This window comes from Microtus pennsylvanicus, chromosome 15 (assembly GCF_037038515.1).
Source record: "Microtus pennsylvanicus isolate mMicPen1 chromosome 15, mMicPen1.hap1, whole genome shotgun sequence".
Lineage (NCBI taxonomy): Eukaryota > Metazoa > Chordata > Mammalia > Rodentia > Cricetidae > Microtus > Microtus pennsylvanicus.
This window is the reverse complement of record NC_134593.1, coordinates 1147662-1168048: the sequence shown is the minus strand read 5'-3', so window position 1 is coordinate 1168048 and position 20387 is coordinate 1147662. Positions and strand designations below refer to the sequence as shown.

The 20387-nt window shown below is 45.4% G+C and overlaps 1 protein-coding gene across 2 annotated transcripts; it reads right to left on the bottom strand.

Moving 5' to 3' along the window:
• Positions 1–566: 566 nt before the first annotated feature.
• Ttc5 (tetratricopeptide repeat domain 5) lies at positions 567–19232 on the bottom strand. Of its 2 annotated transcripts, XM_075949463.1 has the most exons (10): positions 19131–19232; positions 14516–14648; positions 10787–10998; positions 10417–10567; positions 8422–8513; positions 6566–6622; positions 4040–4186; positions 3732–3946; positions 2814–2958; positions 567–1165 (listed from the first exon to the last, which is right to left on the bottom strand). In XM_075949463.1, exons 1-10 carry the CDS (start codon positions 19194–19196, stop codon positions 1046–1048), a joined length of 1338 nt encoding a protein of 445 aa, XP_075805578.1. In that variant the 5' UTR covers positions 19197–19232; the 3' UTR covers positions 567–1045. The 2 variants fall into 2 exon arrangements, with proteins under 2 accessions (XP_075805578.1, XP_075805579.1); XM_075949464.1 differs by lacking the exons at positions 8422–8513; positions 14516–14648; positions 19131–19232 and having other exon boundaries at positions 900–1165; positions 10787–10978.
• Positions 19233–20387: the final 1155 nt, after the last annotated feature.

Sequence of the window (20387 nt, the reverse complement as noted above, 5' to 3'; positions counted from 1 at the left end):
CGAAAGAACATACAAACAAACAAATGAAAACACAGCAATGCTAAGAGAGCTTGCTCTCAAGCATGAGAACCCATGTTCAAATCCCCACCATCCATGTAACAGCCTGGCACAGATGCATGTGCCTGGAACTCCAGCACTGAACGGTAGACACGGGTAGATCTGAATAGTCTGATGGCCCAGGTAGCCAAAACAGCAAGCTTCGGGTTCAGCGAGAGACACTAAAGCAGGGGAGGATATCCACACCCTTCTCTGGCTTCTTCCTCTTCACTCACACATACATCATGTGTCACACATACAGCTGCATGTCCAGCTGCACGTATGTCAAACAGCACACACACAAAGTAAGAAATAAACATATTAAGCCTGGGTAGTTGGTTCAGCAGTTAAGATTCACATAAAGGATCTGAGTTCAGTCCCCACCTCTCAATGGCCTGTAATTCCAGATAAACTATTCTGTATTAACACCCAAAAACAGCAGTGTTATTCCAACAGACCTTAGAGATCTTAAAACCAAGAACCCTTAGAACCCTTATAAAAGGAGAAAATAAGGAGACAAAACTATAATGTAAATTTTTTTCCCAAACAATTTTAATTTTGTTCCAGCCCTAAGGAAGAGAAAGAACTTTTTGAGACAGGGTCTCACCAATGTAGTCCTAGCTAGCCTGGAACTCCCTATGCAGGATCAGGCTGGCCTTGAACTCACAGAGATCTACCTTCCTCTGCCTCCCACCACACCCATCAGAACTTAAATCTAAAAATTTTTTTAAAAAAAGCTCGAAAATGAAGCCATAAAAAAGTTAAGTCCCTTGGCAATAAATAGTAAAGATATATACATACATATGAGACTCAGAAAGGAGGGAAGAACAGGGATCTTGGGAACTGTCAAAACATCTCAGGACTTGGGGAAAAGTCTCCCCTAACGGGTCCATCAGTGCTCGTTCTTCCTGTAGTCAGCACAGCTGAAGAGGCAGGGGAATAAACATGGTGGTAATGGCTCTGAAGAGGGAGAAGAGAAGTCTCCGTTCACAACACTCCCTCCACCAGGTCATTCACACTGTGGCCTCGAAGCCACGGTGGCGGTGGCTTGGCTGCTGGAGTTCTGTGGCTTTCCATTCACCACCAGCAGGAGGGGCGTTTCCACGCGAACACTGGAGAAGGAGTAGTTCTAGAAAAGACAGACCAGGTCAGCAAAGCAGCCTAAGCCGTCTACCCCGCCCCCCGCACATGTGCCCCTTATCTCTGTCTTACACTGGAGAAAACTGAATCAGCAAAGGAGACAATCTGAGACCGACAGAGCATCAATAATGTGATTACAAGAATATGACAAAAAGAGTAAACTGTTTGCACCGCCTGAGAAAAGGGAACCATCAGCTCTCTGAGAATCTGCCCTTCTCTTTCTAGACAGAGAGAGTAGCCAGCCAGAACCACGGGAATTTGCTAGTCTGTAAAGCCCCAAATTAACGTGCCAAATACAAATTAAGAATACTTCTTTTATGTTAATGAGGAACGAACAATGTAAAGGAATTTTGGTTTTTGAGACAGCGTTTCTCTGTAGCTTTGGAGCCTGTCCTGGAACTAGCTCTGTAGACCAGGCTGGCCTTGAACTCACAGAGATCCACCTGCCTCTGCCCACCTAGTGCTGAGATTAAAGGTGTGTGCGACCACCGCCCAGCTATGTAAAAGAATTTAAGCGCTTGTCCTAATAACAGGAAAGGTACCAGCTCAGAAGGATGCTGAGCTGAGTGGCCTACTGGAGACGCCTCCTCAGGAAACGCTTGATTGACATTGTGGAACAGGCTCTTTTAAGAAACAGTAAAATTCTCACAAGTATTATTTTTTTTACAAAGTCCCAACAAGAATATGGGCAAGTATAGGGGGTATTAAAAGCAATTCATATGCAAACATAATCGATAAACTTATAGTAAAATGCATGTAAAAATCAAATGAATACATTTTTGGTGCTATTATCTTTTAACCAGTTTGTCACTAACTGTGTTTCAGTGTTCAGAAGAAAATTACAGGGCTGGAGATGGGCAGCAGTTAAAGCTCGCACTGCTCTTCCAGAGGAGCCAACATCAGGCAGCTCACAGCTCCAGGGCCTCCAAGGGTACCAAGCACATGCATGATGCAATACATACATGCAGGCAAACCATCCATCCACATTAAAATACAGTAATATATGAATATATATATATATATATATATATATATATATATATATATATATATATATATATGCCAGGCGTGGTGGCGCACACAGAGGCAGAACCTCTGTGAGTTCAGCTTAGTCTATACAGTGAGTTCTAGGAAGCCTGGGCTATGTAGAGAGATCCTGTCTCAAAAACAAACTGAGATGTGTTCACTAGAATACCCAGGAGATATTTCAGCCCATTCTTTAATTCCTTTTTGCATATGAGTAGTTTCCTTTACAACAAATACAGTAAATATCTGTGTGTGATCTATTTGCATATTTATATATGTAAATAGATGTACATGTTTATATATACATATTTATGTATAAGTACAAATACATATTACACATGCAAGGATACATGTGCGTAAATAATACACGTAAAAGCACACATATGTGTAAATAACATATACATATATACATGTAAAGCATATATCGTATACATGTAAACAACATACATATCACACATGTGTAGATAATATATACACACTATACACATGCATTACTTTTACTTCTAATGGTTTTTTGGGGGAGAGGGAGGGTTTGGAGACAGGGCTTCTACTTCTGTTTTAAAGAGAGTTCCGGGGCCTGTGAGTTACACAGACTCCTGGACATCACTCACCTTTCCCTTGTGCTGAATTTGGTGATGCCGCAGGTTGGGCTCCGGAATGGCGACGGAGTCCCCAATGAGCACGCCCCAGCTCTGCACCACATTATACACCATCACCGCATAGCAAGGCCCATCTGAGTCCACCAGGCCAAATGTGCTTCCAGGTTGATGTGGGGTAGAGAGGGAGAGAAAAACATTAAAGGTTTGTGGGCAGGAAAGAATAGAAACAGTGGTTTTAAAACAGAGCAAAAGTACTTAGAAATCTACCAGTCCTATTATCCACTACATACATTTGAATCCTCATTTATCTTAGGTTTCATGCCTTTAGGAAACAATAACAAGGCTCAATAATCACGTCACTCTACTGAGAACTCAGGACGCGTATGCACTGAGGTCATTCAATAAACGCTAATAATGAACTGGACCATTCTTCCTGGTCTATCAATTTAACTAACGTCTACTTAACCAAACCCTCTGCAGTCACTATCAATGTAGGTTGATTCCACAAACTTTGATTAACTACTACATATCAAGCACTGTTAGCAGCAAGATCCTAATCCAGCTATAAATGACCCATAAGTAATCTAGCAGGAGTCAGATAAACACCACCGCAAAACAGCTCATTGGGTTAAATCTCCTGCTGCCAGGCCTGGTGGCCACATCTGATGGGACCCACACGCTGGAAGAAACGGTCCTTCTCTGAATGCCACATGAAGACAGGCACACGTGCACTGCCACACACATACATAAGATAAATAAATATAACAGAACTGTACTACTGTCAAATAACAATAATAATAAAAGAGATTGCTTGGTATCTCCTAGACAGGCCTGCACATGGAGCAGTAGTGAAAGCCGATGATGTGTATAATGTCTTTACCAGCCAGGAAGTGAGAACAATTAGTTAATGGGGAAGGAAATGAAACTCACAAGGGGACTTTCTCCTCTGCGGTCAGGCTGAACACCACCTTCCCCAGGACCACAGCACCGCTGTTCACCCCAGGTTGCAGCGAGCTCAGGGGCTTGCGCTCCAAGGTCACCTTCTGCCCAGTGGCTGACTGATATCGCCCATCACCACAAGGGCCCAGATGGGCTGGACGCAAGCTTCCCAGCATGCTCTGGAGCTTTTTGGGTTTTGTCTTTCCCTACAATAGAAAGGGAAATAGACCAGCTGGAAGCTGGCATACTGACCCATTACCACCTAAACGTACTCCTTTTGTAAGTGACTGGCAGCTCACCTTGCTCTCCAGGAGGCTGGTTAGCCTAGTGAGGAATTCCATGAGTTGTTGCTCTCGTTGCCGCGGCTCTGGCCATGCAGGGTCCAGTGCAGCCGCCTGGGAGAAACCCACTAGGGCCTCCCCGTAACTCTCTTCATATTTATGTAACTGTAGGAAAGTAACCCAGATTATCAGGATAAACAAACAACCTACATGGAAGAAACACTACAGTGAACAACTGTACCCCTCAGTCATGTCTCTGTCAGAGGACAACTGTACCCCTCAGTCATGTCTCCATCAGAGGACAACTGTACCCCTCAGTCATGTCTCCATCAGAGGACAACTGTACCCCTCAGTCATGTCTCCATCAGAGGACAACTGTACCCCTCAGTCATGTCTCCATCAGAGGACAACTGTACCCCTCAGTCATGTCTCCATCAGAGGACAACTATACCCCCTTGTCATGTTTCCGTCAGAGGACAACGTACCCCTCAGTCATGTCTCCGTCAGAGGACAACTGTACCCCCTTGTCATGTCTCCGTCAGAGGACAACTGTACCCCTCAGTCATGTTTCCGTCAGAGGACAACTGTACCCCCTTGTCATGTCTCCATTAGAGGACAACTGTACCCCCTTGTCATGTTTCCGTCAGAGGACAACTGTACACTCTCAGTCATGTCTCCGTCAGAGGACAACTGTACCCCCTTGTCATGTTTCCGTCAGAGGACAACTGTACCCCCTTGTCATGTTTCCGTCAGAGGACAACTGTACCCCCTTGTCATGTTTCCGTCAGAGGACAACTGTACCCCCTTGTCATGTTTCCGTCAGAGGACAACTGTACCCCCTTGTCATGTCTCCATCAGAGGACAACTGTACCCCCTTGTCATGTCTCCATCAGAGGACAACTGTACCCCTCAGTCATGTCTCCATCAGAGGACAACTGTACCCCTCAGTCATGTTTCCGTCAGAGGACAACTGTACCCCCTTGTCATGTTTCCATCAGAGGACAACTGTACCCCCTTGTCATGTTTCCGTCAGAGGACAACTGTACCCCCTCAGTCATGTCTCCGTCAGAGGACAACTGTACCCCCTTGTCATGTCTCCGTCAGAGGACAACTGTACACTCTCAGTCATGTCTCCGTCAGAGGACAACTGTACCCCTCAGTCATGTCTCCATCAGAGGACAACTGTACCCCCTTGTCATGTCTCCGTCAGAGGACAACTGTACCCCCTTGTCATGTCTCTGTCAGAGGACAACTGTACCCCTCAGTCATGTCTCCGTCAGAGAACAACTGTACCCCCTTGTCATGTTTCCGTCAGAGGACAACTGTACCCCTCAGTCATGTCTCCGTCAGAGGACAACTGTACCCCCTTGTCATGTCTCCATCAGAGGACAACTATACCCCCTTGTCATGTCTCCATCAGAGGACAACTATACCCCCTTGTCATGTTTCCGTCAGAGGACAACTGTACCCCCTTGTCATGTCTCCATCAGAGGACAACTATACCCCCTTGTCATGTTTCCGTCAGAGGACAACTGTACCCCCTTGTAATGTTTCCATCAGAGGACAACTGTACCCCCTTGTCATGTCTCCATCAGAGGACAACTATACCCCCTTGTCATGTTTCCGTCAGAGGACAACTGTACCCCCTTGTCATGTTTCCGTCAGAGGACAACTGTACCCCTCAGTCATGTCTCCATCAGAGGACAACTGTACCCCCTTGTCATGTTTCCGTCAGAGGACAACTGTACCCCCTTGTCATGTCTCCATCAGAGGACAACTGTACCCCCTTGTCATGTCTCCGTCAGAGGACAACTGTACCCCCTTGTCATGTTTCCGTCAGAGGACAACTGTACCCCCTTGTCATGTTTCCATCAGAGGACAACTGTACCCCCTTGTCATGTCTCCGTCAGAGGACAACTGTACACTCTCAGTCATGTCTCCATCAGAGGACAACTGTACCCCCTTGTCATGTTTCCGTCAGAGGACAACTGTACCCCTCAGTCATGTTCCTGTCCTATACTGGGCCCCGTTCTTCTGGGCCAAGGTGAGGACAGTGCAAAGACAAACTCGGTTCCAGGACACAACTCACAAGCTCTCAAGCTGTGGAGCATGCTGGGTCATGTCATTCTATTCATACTTAAAACCGGAACTCTCCTAAGCCACCTCCCCATCTGCCCCAGTCCCTTCCTTCCCTCAAGTGACTCCTGGGGTTACACTGAGTTCACACTGAGGTCAGACTCAGCTAGCTCTTCCTAAGCAGAATCGGGCTGTCCTCTCATGGCTTGTGCCCAGCTTTGTCTCTGTGTAACTCAGCCAGTTACCTCAGAAGCTAAGGCTCGGCTGTCTTTTTTGAAGACATTTTATTTTATAAGTGTTTTGCCTTTGTGTGTGTGTGTGTGCCATGGGGATGCTCGGGTTCCCTAGAACTGAATTAGAGCCGCACAAGGCTAGGCACCAAACCAGGTCCTCTGTCAGAGCCTCCCGGCCATCTCTGCGGGCCCTGTGTGTCCTTTGTACTTGATGAGCCCCACCCCCAGGTCTTACCGTTGCCCTGTTGAGATGAAGGTCGGGATTGCTAGATGCTTTCCTGTCAACCTTCTCCTGCAACGGGATAAAAAGATCAATGACATCCTGACTCAATTTTCAGGACGCCCGAGCTTAACACGTTGCAGACTTCATCTCAGAAGAGACCTGAGGTTCTTCCGAGCCGAAATGCTATCTGCACCCATGTTGCCGCTCAGCTCATCGGTAGGTAACTAAGCGTATGGAGCACCACTCCCTCTTGAAGCCTCAGAGATACAAAGCTGACTGACTGTGTACAACTTTAAAATATGGTCATACTAACCCACACAATATTACAAAAATAGATAAAAGATAAAAATATGAACGAATTCTGAGTTTTCAGAATTAAGTCGTAACACAGGTACAAACGAGGAAAGGCTAAGGCATGACTTATAAGGCAGTCATGGTGCTGTCCAGCTCCTTCAAGGGACACAGTAAGTCACTTCTGACTCTGAAGGAAGGACTCAGCTCTGACCCGCAGAGAAACGCGGGAGAAACCACAGTGCTGATGTTTCTAACTATGTTCACTACCTAGGCACAGCATAAGCAAGTCAACACGAACTAAGACCACGCAAACAGCTGCTTCAAAGATGTTTTAAATGCAGAAGACGAAGTTAAGAATCAAAAACAACTATGTGCCGGGCAGTGGAGGCACACACCTTTATTCTTAGCTCTCGGGAGGCAACAGCAGGTGGATCTCTGAGAGTCTGAGGCCACCCTGATCTACAGAGAGAGTTCCAGGACAGCCAGGGCTACACAGAGAACCCCTAACTAGAAAAACTAAACAAAAACGATACAGCAGAGGACAAACACAGAATTTTGAAGGCATGTTCTTAAAAATGTAAACATTCACAAAACTTTATAATTAGCGTAGAAGGCCGGACGTCTATAACACCGGCCCCTACAAGGCAGAGACAGGGGATCTTAAGTTTGAGGACAGTCAGGGTTTCACATTGAGACCCAGTTTATAAAATAATAAATGCACAGTTTGGGGTAAACCTCTGGGCAGTCTCTGCATCACGGGTCTGAACTCACAATAGCTGCTTTCTTTCTCTCCAGAAGGGGCAGAGAGCTGAGGAAGGTCAACAGCCGCTGTGTAAAGAACCTGAACGCAAAGGATGGGATGAATAGGAAGGCTACATAAACAGCATTTTGAAAGTAAGAGTGAGCCTTCTAACAGGGAAGAAAGGGCACTCTAAGCCTCAGGGAGCCAACCCCCAAGAGAGTGTCCTCAGCATAAGCACAGTTTAGAACACAGAGCATGTGTGAGCTGCACTGTGTGGCTCCCTGCAAACATGAAGCCTAACCTCGGGAGACCCGGAGCCACTACCTAATCTTGAAGCCTAACCTCGGGAGACCCGGAGCCACTACCTAATCTTCAGAGCTTCCCTTCCCTTTAACATTACGCAAGCAGGGCTGGAGAGATGGCTCAGTGGTTAAGAGCACTGGTTGCTCCTCCAGAGGTCCTGAGTTCAATTCCCAGCAACCACATGGTGGCTCACAACCATCTGTAATGAGATCTGGTGCCCTCCTCTGGCGTGCGGGCATACATGGAGGAAGAATGTTGTATACATAATAAATAAATAAATCTTTAAAAAAAAAACATTACGCAAGCATTATTCTACTAAGCTTTTTGCCCTACTAAGAAGAGATGAGCATGCCAGGACAGGCTCCATGCTTCCACTACGGGTGCCTGTAAGAAACCGAGGAAACTCAAGGCCCCATCCCTAACATCTAAAGTCCCCATGCAGACACGTGAACTGTGAGCCATCTCTGCCAGCACTACTCCTGATTCAGTCGCTGCCTCTGCATCCACCCTGGGGATCCCAAGTACTTACTGCTTGAGCATAGGCACTGAGGGCTTGCTGGGAGATCTTAGGGTTCTGGCCAGTATTGAAATAAAGAGAAAGGTATGCGTTCCCCAGGATATCTGCAAGAGCAACAGCAGTGCACCATCTCAGAGCCCAGTCCAAGATGCGACCAGCAGCTCTCAGGAGTCTGCATGTTTAAAGTGTTTGTTAGCATACATTATTGCATCTAATAATCCATACACACATAGAATATGTTTTAATTGTACGTATGTACTTCATTATCCCTCTCCTGTCCCACGTCCACGTCCACAGATCCCCCTTCTTCCCTATCAACACCTCTCCTTCAATCTGCTTATTTTAACCTGCTGGGGTATGGGAACCTTACCAGTGGTCACAACACAGAAGAAAATGTCTCTCCTTCTGCCAACAACCATTAACTACTATACATCCTCAGGGAGGGGTAGGGTCTTGTAAGGTTTTGTGCTTCCAAACTTTTCTTTAAAAAACATTCACTTACTTTTACTGTCTGTGCATGTGAGTTTTGCCTGTGTGTATGTCAATGCAGCACACCACGCAATACGTGGAGGTCAGAAGAGGACATCAGATCCTGTGCAACCGGACTTACAGATAGTTGTGAGTTGTAAAACAGGTGCTGGGAATTGAACTTGGATCCTTTGAAAGACCAACCAGTGCTCTTAACCACTAAGCCATGTCACCAGCCATTTTCCCCCTAAGTCAGGAAGTCATCAATGTGGCCCTGGCTGGCCTCAAACTAGCAAAGATCCACCTGCCTCTACCTCCTGAGCACGGAGACTCAGAAGTCTGTTTCTGAAAAGCCTTACCTCTCACCCAAACCAGGTATTACACTGTATTGATTAGTTCAAATTCCACTGAGATAAACTGAAACTTGAACTCCCAATGATTTTACAAAAGCCCTGTGTGCTAGTTTTAGTGGGGGAAAGGGTGGTGCTTATGTTGATTTTTGTTTGTTTGGTTTGGAGGGAATCACTTGACACAAGCTAGGGTCATCTGAGAAGAGGGGGATTCTTAATAATTCATCTTCAATAAGATGCCTCCATCCAATTGAACTGCAGGTATGTCCACAGTCCATTTTCTTGATTAATGATTGATGTGGGAAGTGTGCCAGCCGACTGTGGGCAGCACCACACCTGGACAGGTAGGTGCTTAACCGTGACACTGGAAAGCAAACCAGTAAGCAGCCTTCCTACTTCAATTCCTGTCTCCAGGTTCCTGCCTCGAGTTCCTGCCTGGCCTCCCTTTACAGTGGACGGTGATAAGCTGAAATAAATCCTTTTCTCCCCAGGTAGCTTTTGGTCACGTTTACTGCAGCAACAGAAGGTAAACAAGGACACCTGCACTGCTTAAAGGGAAATGTAAGTCTCCAAGAGCTCCAACAGCTGCTCATCAAAACAAGGGGCTGCAGGTCACCTCGGCAGTGAGGAGTGCAAGCAGCACATAGGGCCAGAGGTTAGATCCCAGCCAGGCATCCATCAAACATCGGGGACTCAATGCATATGTTGTATTGCATTGTATTGATATGTTGTATCTAGGGATACAACAGCATCTTCTGGTCTCCACGTGTGCATGGACGTGCACACACACACATGCACACACACAAAGTTTAAAAAAAAAAAAAAAAAAGAAGGGCTGGAGAGATGGCTCAGTGGTTAAGAGCATTGCCTGCTCTTCCAAAGGTCCTGAGTCCAATTCCCAGCAACCACATGGTGGCTCACAACCATCTGTAATGAGGTCTGGTGCCCTCTTCTGGCCTGCAGGCATACACACAGACAGAATATTGTACACATAATAAATAAATAAATATTTAAAATAAATAAATAAATAAATAATAAAAAAAAAAAGAAACAAGCTTAGGGCTTCACAGCTGGCTTCCCAATGATTTTAGTACATAGCCACGGCTGAGAACCACTACTGTATTCTAGTACGCAGCCATGGCTCAGAACCGCTACTGTACAAGCCTGGATGTCTTTTCCTAACACTCACACCAGGAGTGGCCATCAAGAACATCCATCTGCACAGCCAACTTGGCCTGCCGGACGCTGTCCATGACATGACGAGAATGCTCATCTCCGGAGTCGGTCTGCAGCTGCCGAAGCACCATTGACAAGTTCTGCAGGGAGACTTTGTTCTTGCACTGCAAATGGAGAGACACGCACTCAACTGCCCTGATTCTCCCTCCCCTTTCCAGGTCCACACTGACCTCAGTTTTCTCCTCTGATCCCCATCCGTCCTCCCTTCTGGTTCTATTCTCCTAGCTCAGATTCATTTCTAATCTGCTATTCTTCCTGGAGAGAAATTCAAAGAACCAAAGGAATCCCCTACTTCCCAACTGTATGGGGAACTGGCAGCTCACGTGGGTGAGGGCTCCTGAGAAGCAGGTGTGGGCAGCGGCGACATCCCCTTTCTTCCACTGCACCTCACCCAGCTGGTTCCAGGCTTCCACCAGCTCAGGCTCCAGCTTCACAGCCTTTGACAGAAGCACCTCAGCCTGAGGGCTGTACTCAGGAGTCACATTCAAGGCCTTCCCCTTCAGCATTAGAGCCTGGGCCTCACCCTGGACAGGACCTAGGAAGAAGGGGTAAAGATCAGGCGGTGAAAAACCAGGGAGTGTTTTTCCTTCACAGATACATGGCTGGAGACACCACCTAGCCTTAGTGCAGACCAACTTTGCTCCTTCCTGGGAATTCTCTTGCCTTCCAGCTCATTCCCATTCCTCTGTGTCAGCCACCAATACCTAGAAAGACCCCCAGTGGGAGATTTTCACTACCTTCCAGTACCATCTCTGCCCTCCCTGCAGGTGCCCCTCCTCCCACCCGACTCCACCTCTGTGTGCAGGCCCAGGGCTCACCCAGCCACTTCACCCTTCTCTCCAGGGATACTCCTCCTCTTACTCTTCAGGAGCTCCTCCTCTTATCAAACTTCCAACTCCCTGGGGACTCTTGGTGCAGACCCTATCCCTTAGCTTGCTCCCCCTGACCAAATCTACAAATAATAGGAAACCTAGATCAAAGGCACAGAAAATATTTTCAATAAAACCATACAAGAAAATTTCCCCTAACTAAAGGAAGTGTCTACCATAGTACAAGAAACATACAGAAGACTAAATAAACTGCACCAGAGAAGAAATCCTCCACACCACATACGTGCTGGCTTGAATGTAATCGGCCCCTGTAATCTCATAGGGAGTGGCACTATTAGGAGGTGTGGCTTTGTTGGAATAGGTCTAGCCTTGTTCGAGGAAATGTGTCACTGTGGAAGTGGCTTTGAGGTCTCATATATGCTCAAGCCACGCCCAGTGAATCAGACCACTTCCTGTTGTCTAACAAGATATAAGAACACCATGTCTGTCTGTATCTGCCTGTTTCCCACCAAAACAACAATGGACTAAACCTCTGAACTGTGAGTGAGCCACCACAATCAAAATGGTTTCCTTTATACAGTTGCCATGGTCATGCTGTCTCTTCACAGCAACAGAAACCCTAACTAAAACACATAATTATCAAAGCATTAAATATACAGAATAAAAAAAAATATCAAAACCACGAGGAAAAAGGAAAAAGTAATATACAAAGGCAGGCCCACTAGAATAAAGCCTGACTTCTAAATGGAGTCTCCAAAAATCCAGAAGGACCTGGGAGGATATTCTACAAACTCTAAAAGACCAGAGATGCCCATCCAGACTACTATCCTTAACAAAACTATCAATCACAATACAAGAAAGAAAAACATTCCATATTAAAATAAAATCTAAGCCGTATCTACCTACCATTCCAGTTCTACTGAGGCACTAAAAGAAAAAACATTACTCTGTAGAGTGTTCTAACTATACCCCAAAAATTAAAAGGAATAAATAATTTCAGAACAGCAAATCAAAAGAGGAAAACCCACACCATAACAACAAAATACAGGAATCAAAAAGCATTGCTCATTGATGACTCTCATACCAATTCCCTACTAAAAAGACAAAAACTAACAGACTGGACTAGAAAACAGGCTCCACCCTTCTCCTGCATCGCAGAAGCACACCTTACCATCAAAGAAGACATCACTCAGGAAAAAAGGATGGGAAAATGATATTCCAAGTAAATGGATCCCAAAAGCAAGCAAGTATAACCATTTTAGTGTCTGACAAAATAGACTTCAAACCAGACTAATCAGACCAGATGGAGAGGGACACTACACACTCATCAGAGGAAAAGTCCACCAGGAAGACGTTGCAATCCTAAACACATACGCACCAAACATAAGGGCCACAAAAGAACACTATCACAGCTAAAATTACATAGTGACCTGCACACAGTGATAGCGGGTAAATTCAATACCCTACTCTTTTCAAGAGACAGGCCATCTAGACAAAAAAATAAATAAAGAAATTCTGGAGTTAAATAATGTCATAAATCAAATGGACCTAGCAGATAATTACAGAACACTCCACCCAAACATTAAAGAATATACCTTCTTCTCAGCACCTCATGGAACTGTCTCCAAAACTTACCACATACTCGGACACAAAGCAAATCTCAATGTATGTAAGAAAACTGAAATAACACCCTGCACCCTATATCTGACCACCACGGACTAATGCTGGATAAACAACAGAAAGTATGCAAACTCATGGACACTGAACAAATTCACTACTTAGTGAAAGTGGGTCCAGAGAGAATGAAGAGGGAATCAAAGTCTTTAAGAGCTGAACGAACATGAAAACAAGTGTACTCAAGCTTGTGGGACACAATGAAGGCAGTTCTAAGAGGCGTGCTATAGTACTAAATGCCTATAAAAAACAGAAAGATTTCAGGTTAGAAACAACAAACCTGAAAGCTCTAGAACAAAAAGAAGAAATAACACCCAAAATGAGCAGATAGCAAAAAATAATCAAACTCAGGACTGAAATAAACAAAACAGAAACAAAAACATAAATAAATAAATTACAAAGAATCAATGAAAATAATAGTTGGTTCCTTGAAAAAAAAATCAGTAAGACTGATTAACCATTAGCCAAATTAACTAAAAGACAGAAAGAGAAGATCCAAATTAATAAAATTATAGATAAAAAGTGGACAATACAGCTGGGCAGTGGTGGCGCATACCTTTAATCCCAACACCTGGGAGGCAGAGGCAGGTGGATCTCTGTGAGTTCGAGACCAGCTGGCTACAAAAGCTAGTTCCAGAGCAAGCTCCAATGTTACAGAGAAACCCTGTCTTGAAAAAACAAAATATAAAAGAAAAAAAAGAAAAAAGAAAAGTGGACGTCACAACAGACACCAAGGAAATCCAGATAATCATAAGGACATACTTTAAAACTCTATACTCCATCAAACTGGAAAAGCAAAAGGAAATGGATGAATTTCTTAATTTATACGACCTACTAAAGTTAAATGAATATCAGAATAGCAATTTAAACAGAGCAAGGGAATTTCCTAGATAAATAGAAGCAGTAATTAAAAGTCCTCGGCAAGCCGGGTGGTGGGCGCCTATAATCCCAGCAGTTGAGAGGCAGAGGCAAGCAGATCTCTGTGAGTCCAAGGCCAGCCTGGTCTACAGAGTTCCAGGACAGCCAAAGCTGTTACACAGAGAAACCCTGTCTCAGGAGAAAAGGAAAAAAAGTCCTCAGGAAACAAAACTTCAGAGCTGAGTTTAGGAAACAGGCAGCAGGGACTGCGTGCCATGGGAAGGGTGAGACTTCAGCCAATCAAAAGTCAGAATCTTCAAGAACACCTGAGCGTCCAGGTGTGGTGGCACACACCTGTAATCCCAGCCCTGGGAGGCAGAGGCAGTAGACTTAAAAGTGATTTCAAGGCCAGCCTGGTCTAAATTCAAATTCTAAGACAACCAGGGCAACATAGTAAGACCTTGTCTCAAAGAAAAAAGAAAAAAAAAATAGAGGCAGAAGAATCAGGTAAGCATATTAAGATTATTACAAAAGGTATATTCTTATATGCCATTTGCTATAATCAAACCTTTGCAGTGGAAGAGCACTATCCCACACAGGAACATGGCAGCACTCTGGTCTAACCTACAGCCCCACACAGGACACCACACTGTGAAGGGCAGGGGGCTGGATGCTCCCTGGCGCTCATACCCAGTACTTCCTCCATCTGCTGCAGGGTCTTCTCCATCTCATCCTGCACATCCTGCTGCTTCCGTCCCGCATCCTCAACACTGTGTGTCTCAAAGTAGCTGTCTCGAAATGAGTAGAGTCTATCCACCAGTTCCTGGAAAACAGAAAAAAGACAAAACAGAATCGTTAAAAAGAAAGATTTTACATCAACTGCACAGCCTCTGGCCTAGCCTCTTATCTCACACGAGGCACAGCACAACCAGAAGGTCCCCAGTCCTATCGAACGCTACAGATCAGGAGGAAGGGCCAGGACTGCAGGATCTCATGGTCACAAACTGTCCCACACTGGTCCCTCAGCACTACATGTGTACCGATCTCACAACTCACATCCCAGAAGGGAGAGACACCTGGAGACCTGAAATAAACCAAAACCAACGTCATTCTAGCTTATTCTGGTCCCCAAAACTTTGCAATTTAGCATTAAAGCTGGGCTTCTGAGTAGGAGAGAAGGCCTCGTGGGTAAAGGCAAGTGTCTGCTGCCAAGTCTGACGACCTGAGCTCAGCTCCCAGAACCCACATGGTAAAGGGAGACAGCCAGCTTCTGCAAGCTGTCCTCTGACCTCTACACATGTGTCCTGGCATGCATCCCAATACATAATTTTTTTAAATTTATATTATAATTTCTGGATATGAGTGTTTTGATGTTGGATTTCCCTCTATGTGCTGTGATTACCATTAATAAATAAAGAACTGCTTTGGACCTATAGCAGGGCAGAACCTAGCTAGGCAGGGAAAACTAAACTGAAAGCTGGGAAAAGTAAGGCAGAGACAGAGAGAAGCCATGTTAGCCCCGCCAGAGCCAGAAAGAATTTTACCCGTTAAGCCACGGCCAGGTGGCAATACACAGATTACTAGAAATGGATTGAATTAAGATATAAGTGTTAGCCAATAAGAAGCTAGAACTAATGGGCCAAGCAGTGATTTAATTAATATAGTTTATGTGTGATTATTCCGGTTCTGAGCAGCTGGGAACAAACTAAGGGCCTTCTCTCTACCGTGTTTGCCCTGCAGGCATGTATGTGGACCACAGGTGCGTGCAGGCATGCATGTGGACCACAGGTGCGTGCAGGCATGCATGTGGACCACAGGTGCGTGCAGGCATGCATGTGGACCACAGGTGCGTGCAGGCGTGTATGTGGACCACAGGTGCGTGCAGGCGTGTATGTGGACCACAGGTGCGTGCAGGCGTGTATGTGGACCACAGGTGCGTGCAGGCGTGTATGTGGACCACAGGTGCATGCAGGCATGTATATGGATCACAGTTGTGTCTGGTGCCTAAGGAGGTGGGAGCCTCCATGCGGGTGCTAGGAATTGAACCTGGGTCCTTTCCAAAAACAGTAAGTCCTCTTAACCATTGAGCCAATTCTCCAGGCCCCATAAAAAAAAATTTTTATAATTGTTTTAAATCTCAGTCATGGAGGTGCACTCCAATACAGACAGGGCTACAGTTTCAAAAAACAAAGCTGGGAGAGTGTGGTTTCAAAAGGAATGGCCACCACAGGCTCAGACTGGAAAGCCTGGTCACCATGTGAAAGGATTAGGAGGTGTGGCCTTGTTGGGGGAAGTGTGTCTTTGGGGGTGGGCTCTTAGGTTTCAAGATGCAGAAATCTCAGCTACTCCTCCAGCACCATGTCTACCTGAGTGCCCATGCTCCCTGCGAGGATGATAAAGAACTAAACCTCTGAAACTGTAAGCCAGCCCCAATTAAGTGCTCTCCTTTATAAGAGTTGCAGTGGTGATGGTGTCTTCTTCACAGCAATAAAACACTAAGGGGGGGGGAGGTGGTTCCAATAAAATATACTTTTAAGCACTGTTTACTCGTGGCTATAGATAGCACACATAAGGCTCTCTGGGTCTCATCCCCAGAAACACATACACACACACACAAACACACACACACACACGCACGCATGCACGCACGCACTTACACGAAAGAAACGAAAAAAAAACACTCCCCAAATAAAACTGCACTTGTTTAACAATACCGATTATCCATTATTTTTTCACAGGCTGATATATGAAGATGCATGGCCTTGCTTCCCACCACAACCAACTTGAACTTGATGACCTTGGAGAGTTTGTGGAGATTTTGTTTATTTGGGGCGTCCTTCTTGCATTTTCTCGTTGAGTAAACGTAAACGCGTCTAAGTCCTCCTGTCATGCCAGAAAACTGTTTCACTATTCTTTCCTGAAGGCAAATAGCAGAAGGCCCACACAGTCCAACACACAGTCCAATCCCATTTAATTATGTCAGCTATCACCCTGAGGTCACCCTCCTGGCTTTATTATCAGTCTAGACTAAACCAGCTTCCTTAAGGGACCAACTACTGCAAGAACTCCTCAGCTGGTCAGTATGCTTCTACTCCCCCAAAACTCGCGAGGAATTCACCACTGCAGACAATAAAATCTCTCCTCCAGTACCTCGAGACAGCACCAAACTCCACCTCTCACTCTCCTTGCCACCGGCTCCTCAGGCCACGGACTGTCCTCCAGCCCCTGAAGCCTTCGCTACCCTGCATCTGGATCCTTTCCTCAGTCTCCTCAGTGACTCTTTCCTCAGCATCACGGGATAGGAGCTTACCCTCCAAGTTCTCAGAAAGACTTTCCCTAATTATCTGTCCCGTTTGCTTTCCGTTTGTATGATAAAAAGAAAAAAAAAAAGGAAAGACTAAAACCAACTTGGGGAGGAAAGGAAAGCTTGTAAATTATCATGACCCTTCAGGGGAAGCCGCAGCAGCAAATCAAGGCTGAGCCCTGGAGGCAGGAACTGAAGGAGAGACCCTGGAGGCGAGCTGCTTTCCAGACCCAGTGCAGGACCAGTCCCTGAAGCAGGCACTGCCCACAGGGGGCTGGTCCCTCCCACTTCAATCATGAACCCCCACAGCCTTGCCTACAGGCCAAATGAGACGTTTCCTCAACTGAGGCTCCCCCTTCCCAGGTGATCCAGCTCATGTCTGATTGACAAAAAAGAATGAACCAGCACCCTACCTAAACCACAGCAGGGCTCCCTCCTCCCCCACAGTCACTCCTAGTTCCCTTCAAGGTGCCTAGCATTTTAAATTATATGACCTATTCATTCATTCCTACTGGCATCACCACTGTGGGTTCCACAAGGGAAGGGTGTAAGCATTAGAACAGGGCTGGATCACAAGAGGCTCTCATTAAATAGGGCGATTAAACTAATTAACATAGCACCGTGGTACTAACGAATCCATATCTGCTGTGTGTAATTCAAGTGACACCTTCTTTCTACAGTGCTTTTAAACCCAGGAAACACAAGTCCTGCAGAGACTGATCTGAACACATATATAAAGCCAGAATTTTCAACAAGTCCTAGAGTAAAAATGGTCAAATGGTCTCTGGAATACAAGTTTTGGAATTTTTTTTTAACAGAGTTCTAAGCAAAAGTCACAACCAACTGTCACGCAATGAGCATGGCTGCAAATTCAGAATGAGGTCTCACTGTCTATTTTTTAGTTGATTTGGTTTTTCGGGACTGAGTAGCTTTCTGTGATGGCAACAGCAATATAAATAAGTTGTTACACACAAGTAACATGTGAAAAGAGGAAGTGATTCATAGCCACTCCAAACAGCCTCAAGAAACACTATTTGGCATAACACTTTGTTTGTGTTTTGTTTTGTTTTTCTGTACCACCAAATGTACTTAGTGTGTATAAAATCTCTCTGAGGATAGGATCAAGAATCTGGTTTCTAGCCAGGCATTGGTGGTGCATACCTTTAATCCCAGCACTCAGGAAGCAGATGCAGAGGCAGGCAGATCTCAGGCAATTCTAGGCTAGCCTTGTCTATAGTGAATTCCAGGACTGCCCAGGATACCCACAGAAACCTGTCTCGGGGAGAAAAAATCTGATTTCTGCCAATCACACTAAGGAATAAGGTCAATCAAGTCCATGCTGAGTGTTATTTTAACACACCCAAGAAACACAGACACCTGATCAATGCTTTAAAAGTTGTTAGAAATAGCCCAGCATGGTGGCTCACGGAAGCCTGGCCTACAAAGCCAGTTCCAGAAGAAAACAGTTCCAGTTACAAAAACAGAAAGACCCTGTCTCAAAAGGAACAAACAAACTGTTAAAAGTATTTAAGGATAGTTATAGTTTAAATTTCAGGATGTCTTAGAGCACAAACTGAGTTTCTAAGATTTAAGGAAAATGCTGATCATTAAAACAAAAGTAAAGACAGAAACTTGACGAAAAGTCCTTTCAGCTTTTCTATAACAGCCACCTGGGGAGGGGGTGGGGTTAGGAGATTAACAGAGTAAATCCTAAAGCTAACACCAGGGCGTCCGCTCGGCAGTGCATCACCGAGTGCTGCCAAGTCCACAGCAGAAAGATGCTAAAGAAATGGCCGCTGTGGAGACCAAAACAACTCCGTTAACCGTCAGGCGACCCGCCACTCCATTTACACGCAACTTGTGACCGAGGAATCCCGAGTGGGCGGACTTCCTCCGGCTCCCAGCGAGCAGCCCACGGGGAGCCCTGCTCACCGCCGCCTGCTCTGACCGCGGCGCTCCCCCTTCCAGAGCAACCAGGAAAGTTTTAACTCACAGCCTCACCTGCAGTTTCTGCAAGACGTGCTTCTTCTCTTCCTCCTCTTCATCAGCCATCATTCCAGCCACCATCGGCTTCTCCTCCCCCAACTTTATAACCACAGAGACCCAGCCATTCTCGCGATGAAACCAACAGCGACATCTAGGGCTGTGGAGGCCCACCTGTCCCCGGAGACGAGGCTGCTGCCAACTTAACCCAAAATTGTGCTGCTCCAAGACGTCCTAGACGTTTTGTTTTGCTTCATTTTTGTTGTTTGTTGTTGGTAATGGTTGTTATTGTTGTCGTTATTGTTTAGTGGTGGGGTTTTTTTGTCTGTCCGTCCATCCGTCCGTCTTGTCTGTCTGAAGCCGGATCTCACCACACGCATCAGACTGCCCTCATTGTGGTTATGTGGTCCAGGCTGGCTTGGACAGCCCGATTCTTTGGCCTCAGCCTCCCAGCTGGGATAACAAGCACATACTGACTCTGTAATCACTTTGTTTCATAAACTTCCTTGCCAAATTCCGAAATCAAAATGTTCTTAGATTAATTATAATCAAATTTTTGTTTCGTGCATTCTTGCCCTTGCTTCTATCGCTCTTGAAAACCGAGAGCGGTTGTGAAAGCACACGTTTTGGGTGGTATTTTGGAAGGGAAGGTACTACACGGCTAACTTGTCTAAATATTACCCAACTTTGAAGATTTCTGCACGTGTAATTTTTAGCATGTTTAATGCATTATCCTAATAATTCTACTACATTTGGGATGGCAGGCCACCATAATGTTCTCATATTCATTATTTCCTAAAGGGAACATAAGATACAGTCTGACGAGAGAAACGGGTGGGCCAAGAAAACTCTTTTCACTGTATTTTCCATTTTTTATTAAAATTTTATTTAAAATGTTTATTCAAAAATAAACATTTTAAATCATCTGCCTTTTTGAGACAGGGTCTCAGGTATCTCAAACTGGCCTGGAACTTGCTCTGTAGCCAAAAATGACCTTGAATTCCCGATCTTCCAGCCTCTATTTCCCAAGTGTTGGGACTGTAGCCATTCATTACTATACCTGACATTTATTTTAATTTTTAAGACAAGATCTACCTATAAAGGCTCAGCTGGTCTAGTAGTCTATGTAGACCAGGGTGGCCTCAAACTCATGGAAACCCCCCGTCTCTGCCTTCTAAGTACTGGGATTACAGACATGCATCACCACATCCAGCTGCAATGAAAAAAAAATTAATCATTTGCTAAAAGACAATCTCTGCAAAGAGGTATTAGACA

Bases quoted from the DNA above. Each gene is read 5' to 3' on its own strand.
- Ttc5 (XM_075949463.1), bottom strand. From the start codon at position 19,196: ATGGTGGCTGGAATGATGGCTGATGAAGAGGAGGAAGAGAAGAAGCAC. The intron at 8,514-10,416 runs GTGAGTGTTAGG...TTGCTCTTGCAG, and splicing joins TCTTGATGGCCACTCCTGGT to ATATCCTGGGGAACGCATAC. The intron at 6,623-8,421 runs GTAAGTACTTGG...ATCCCGTTGCAG, and splicing joins TCAGTGCCTATGCTCAAGCA to GAGAAGGTTGACAGGAAAGC.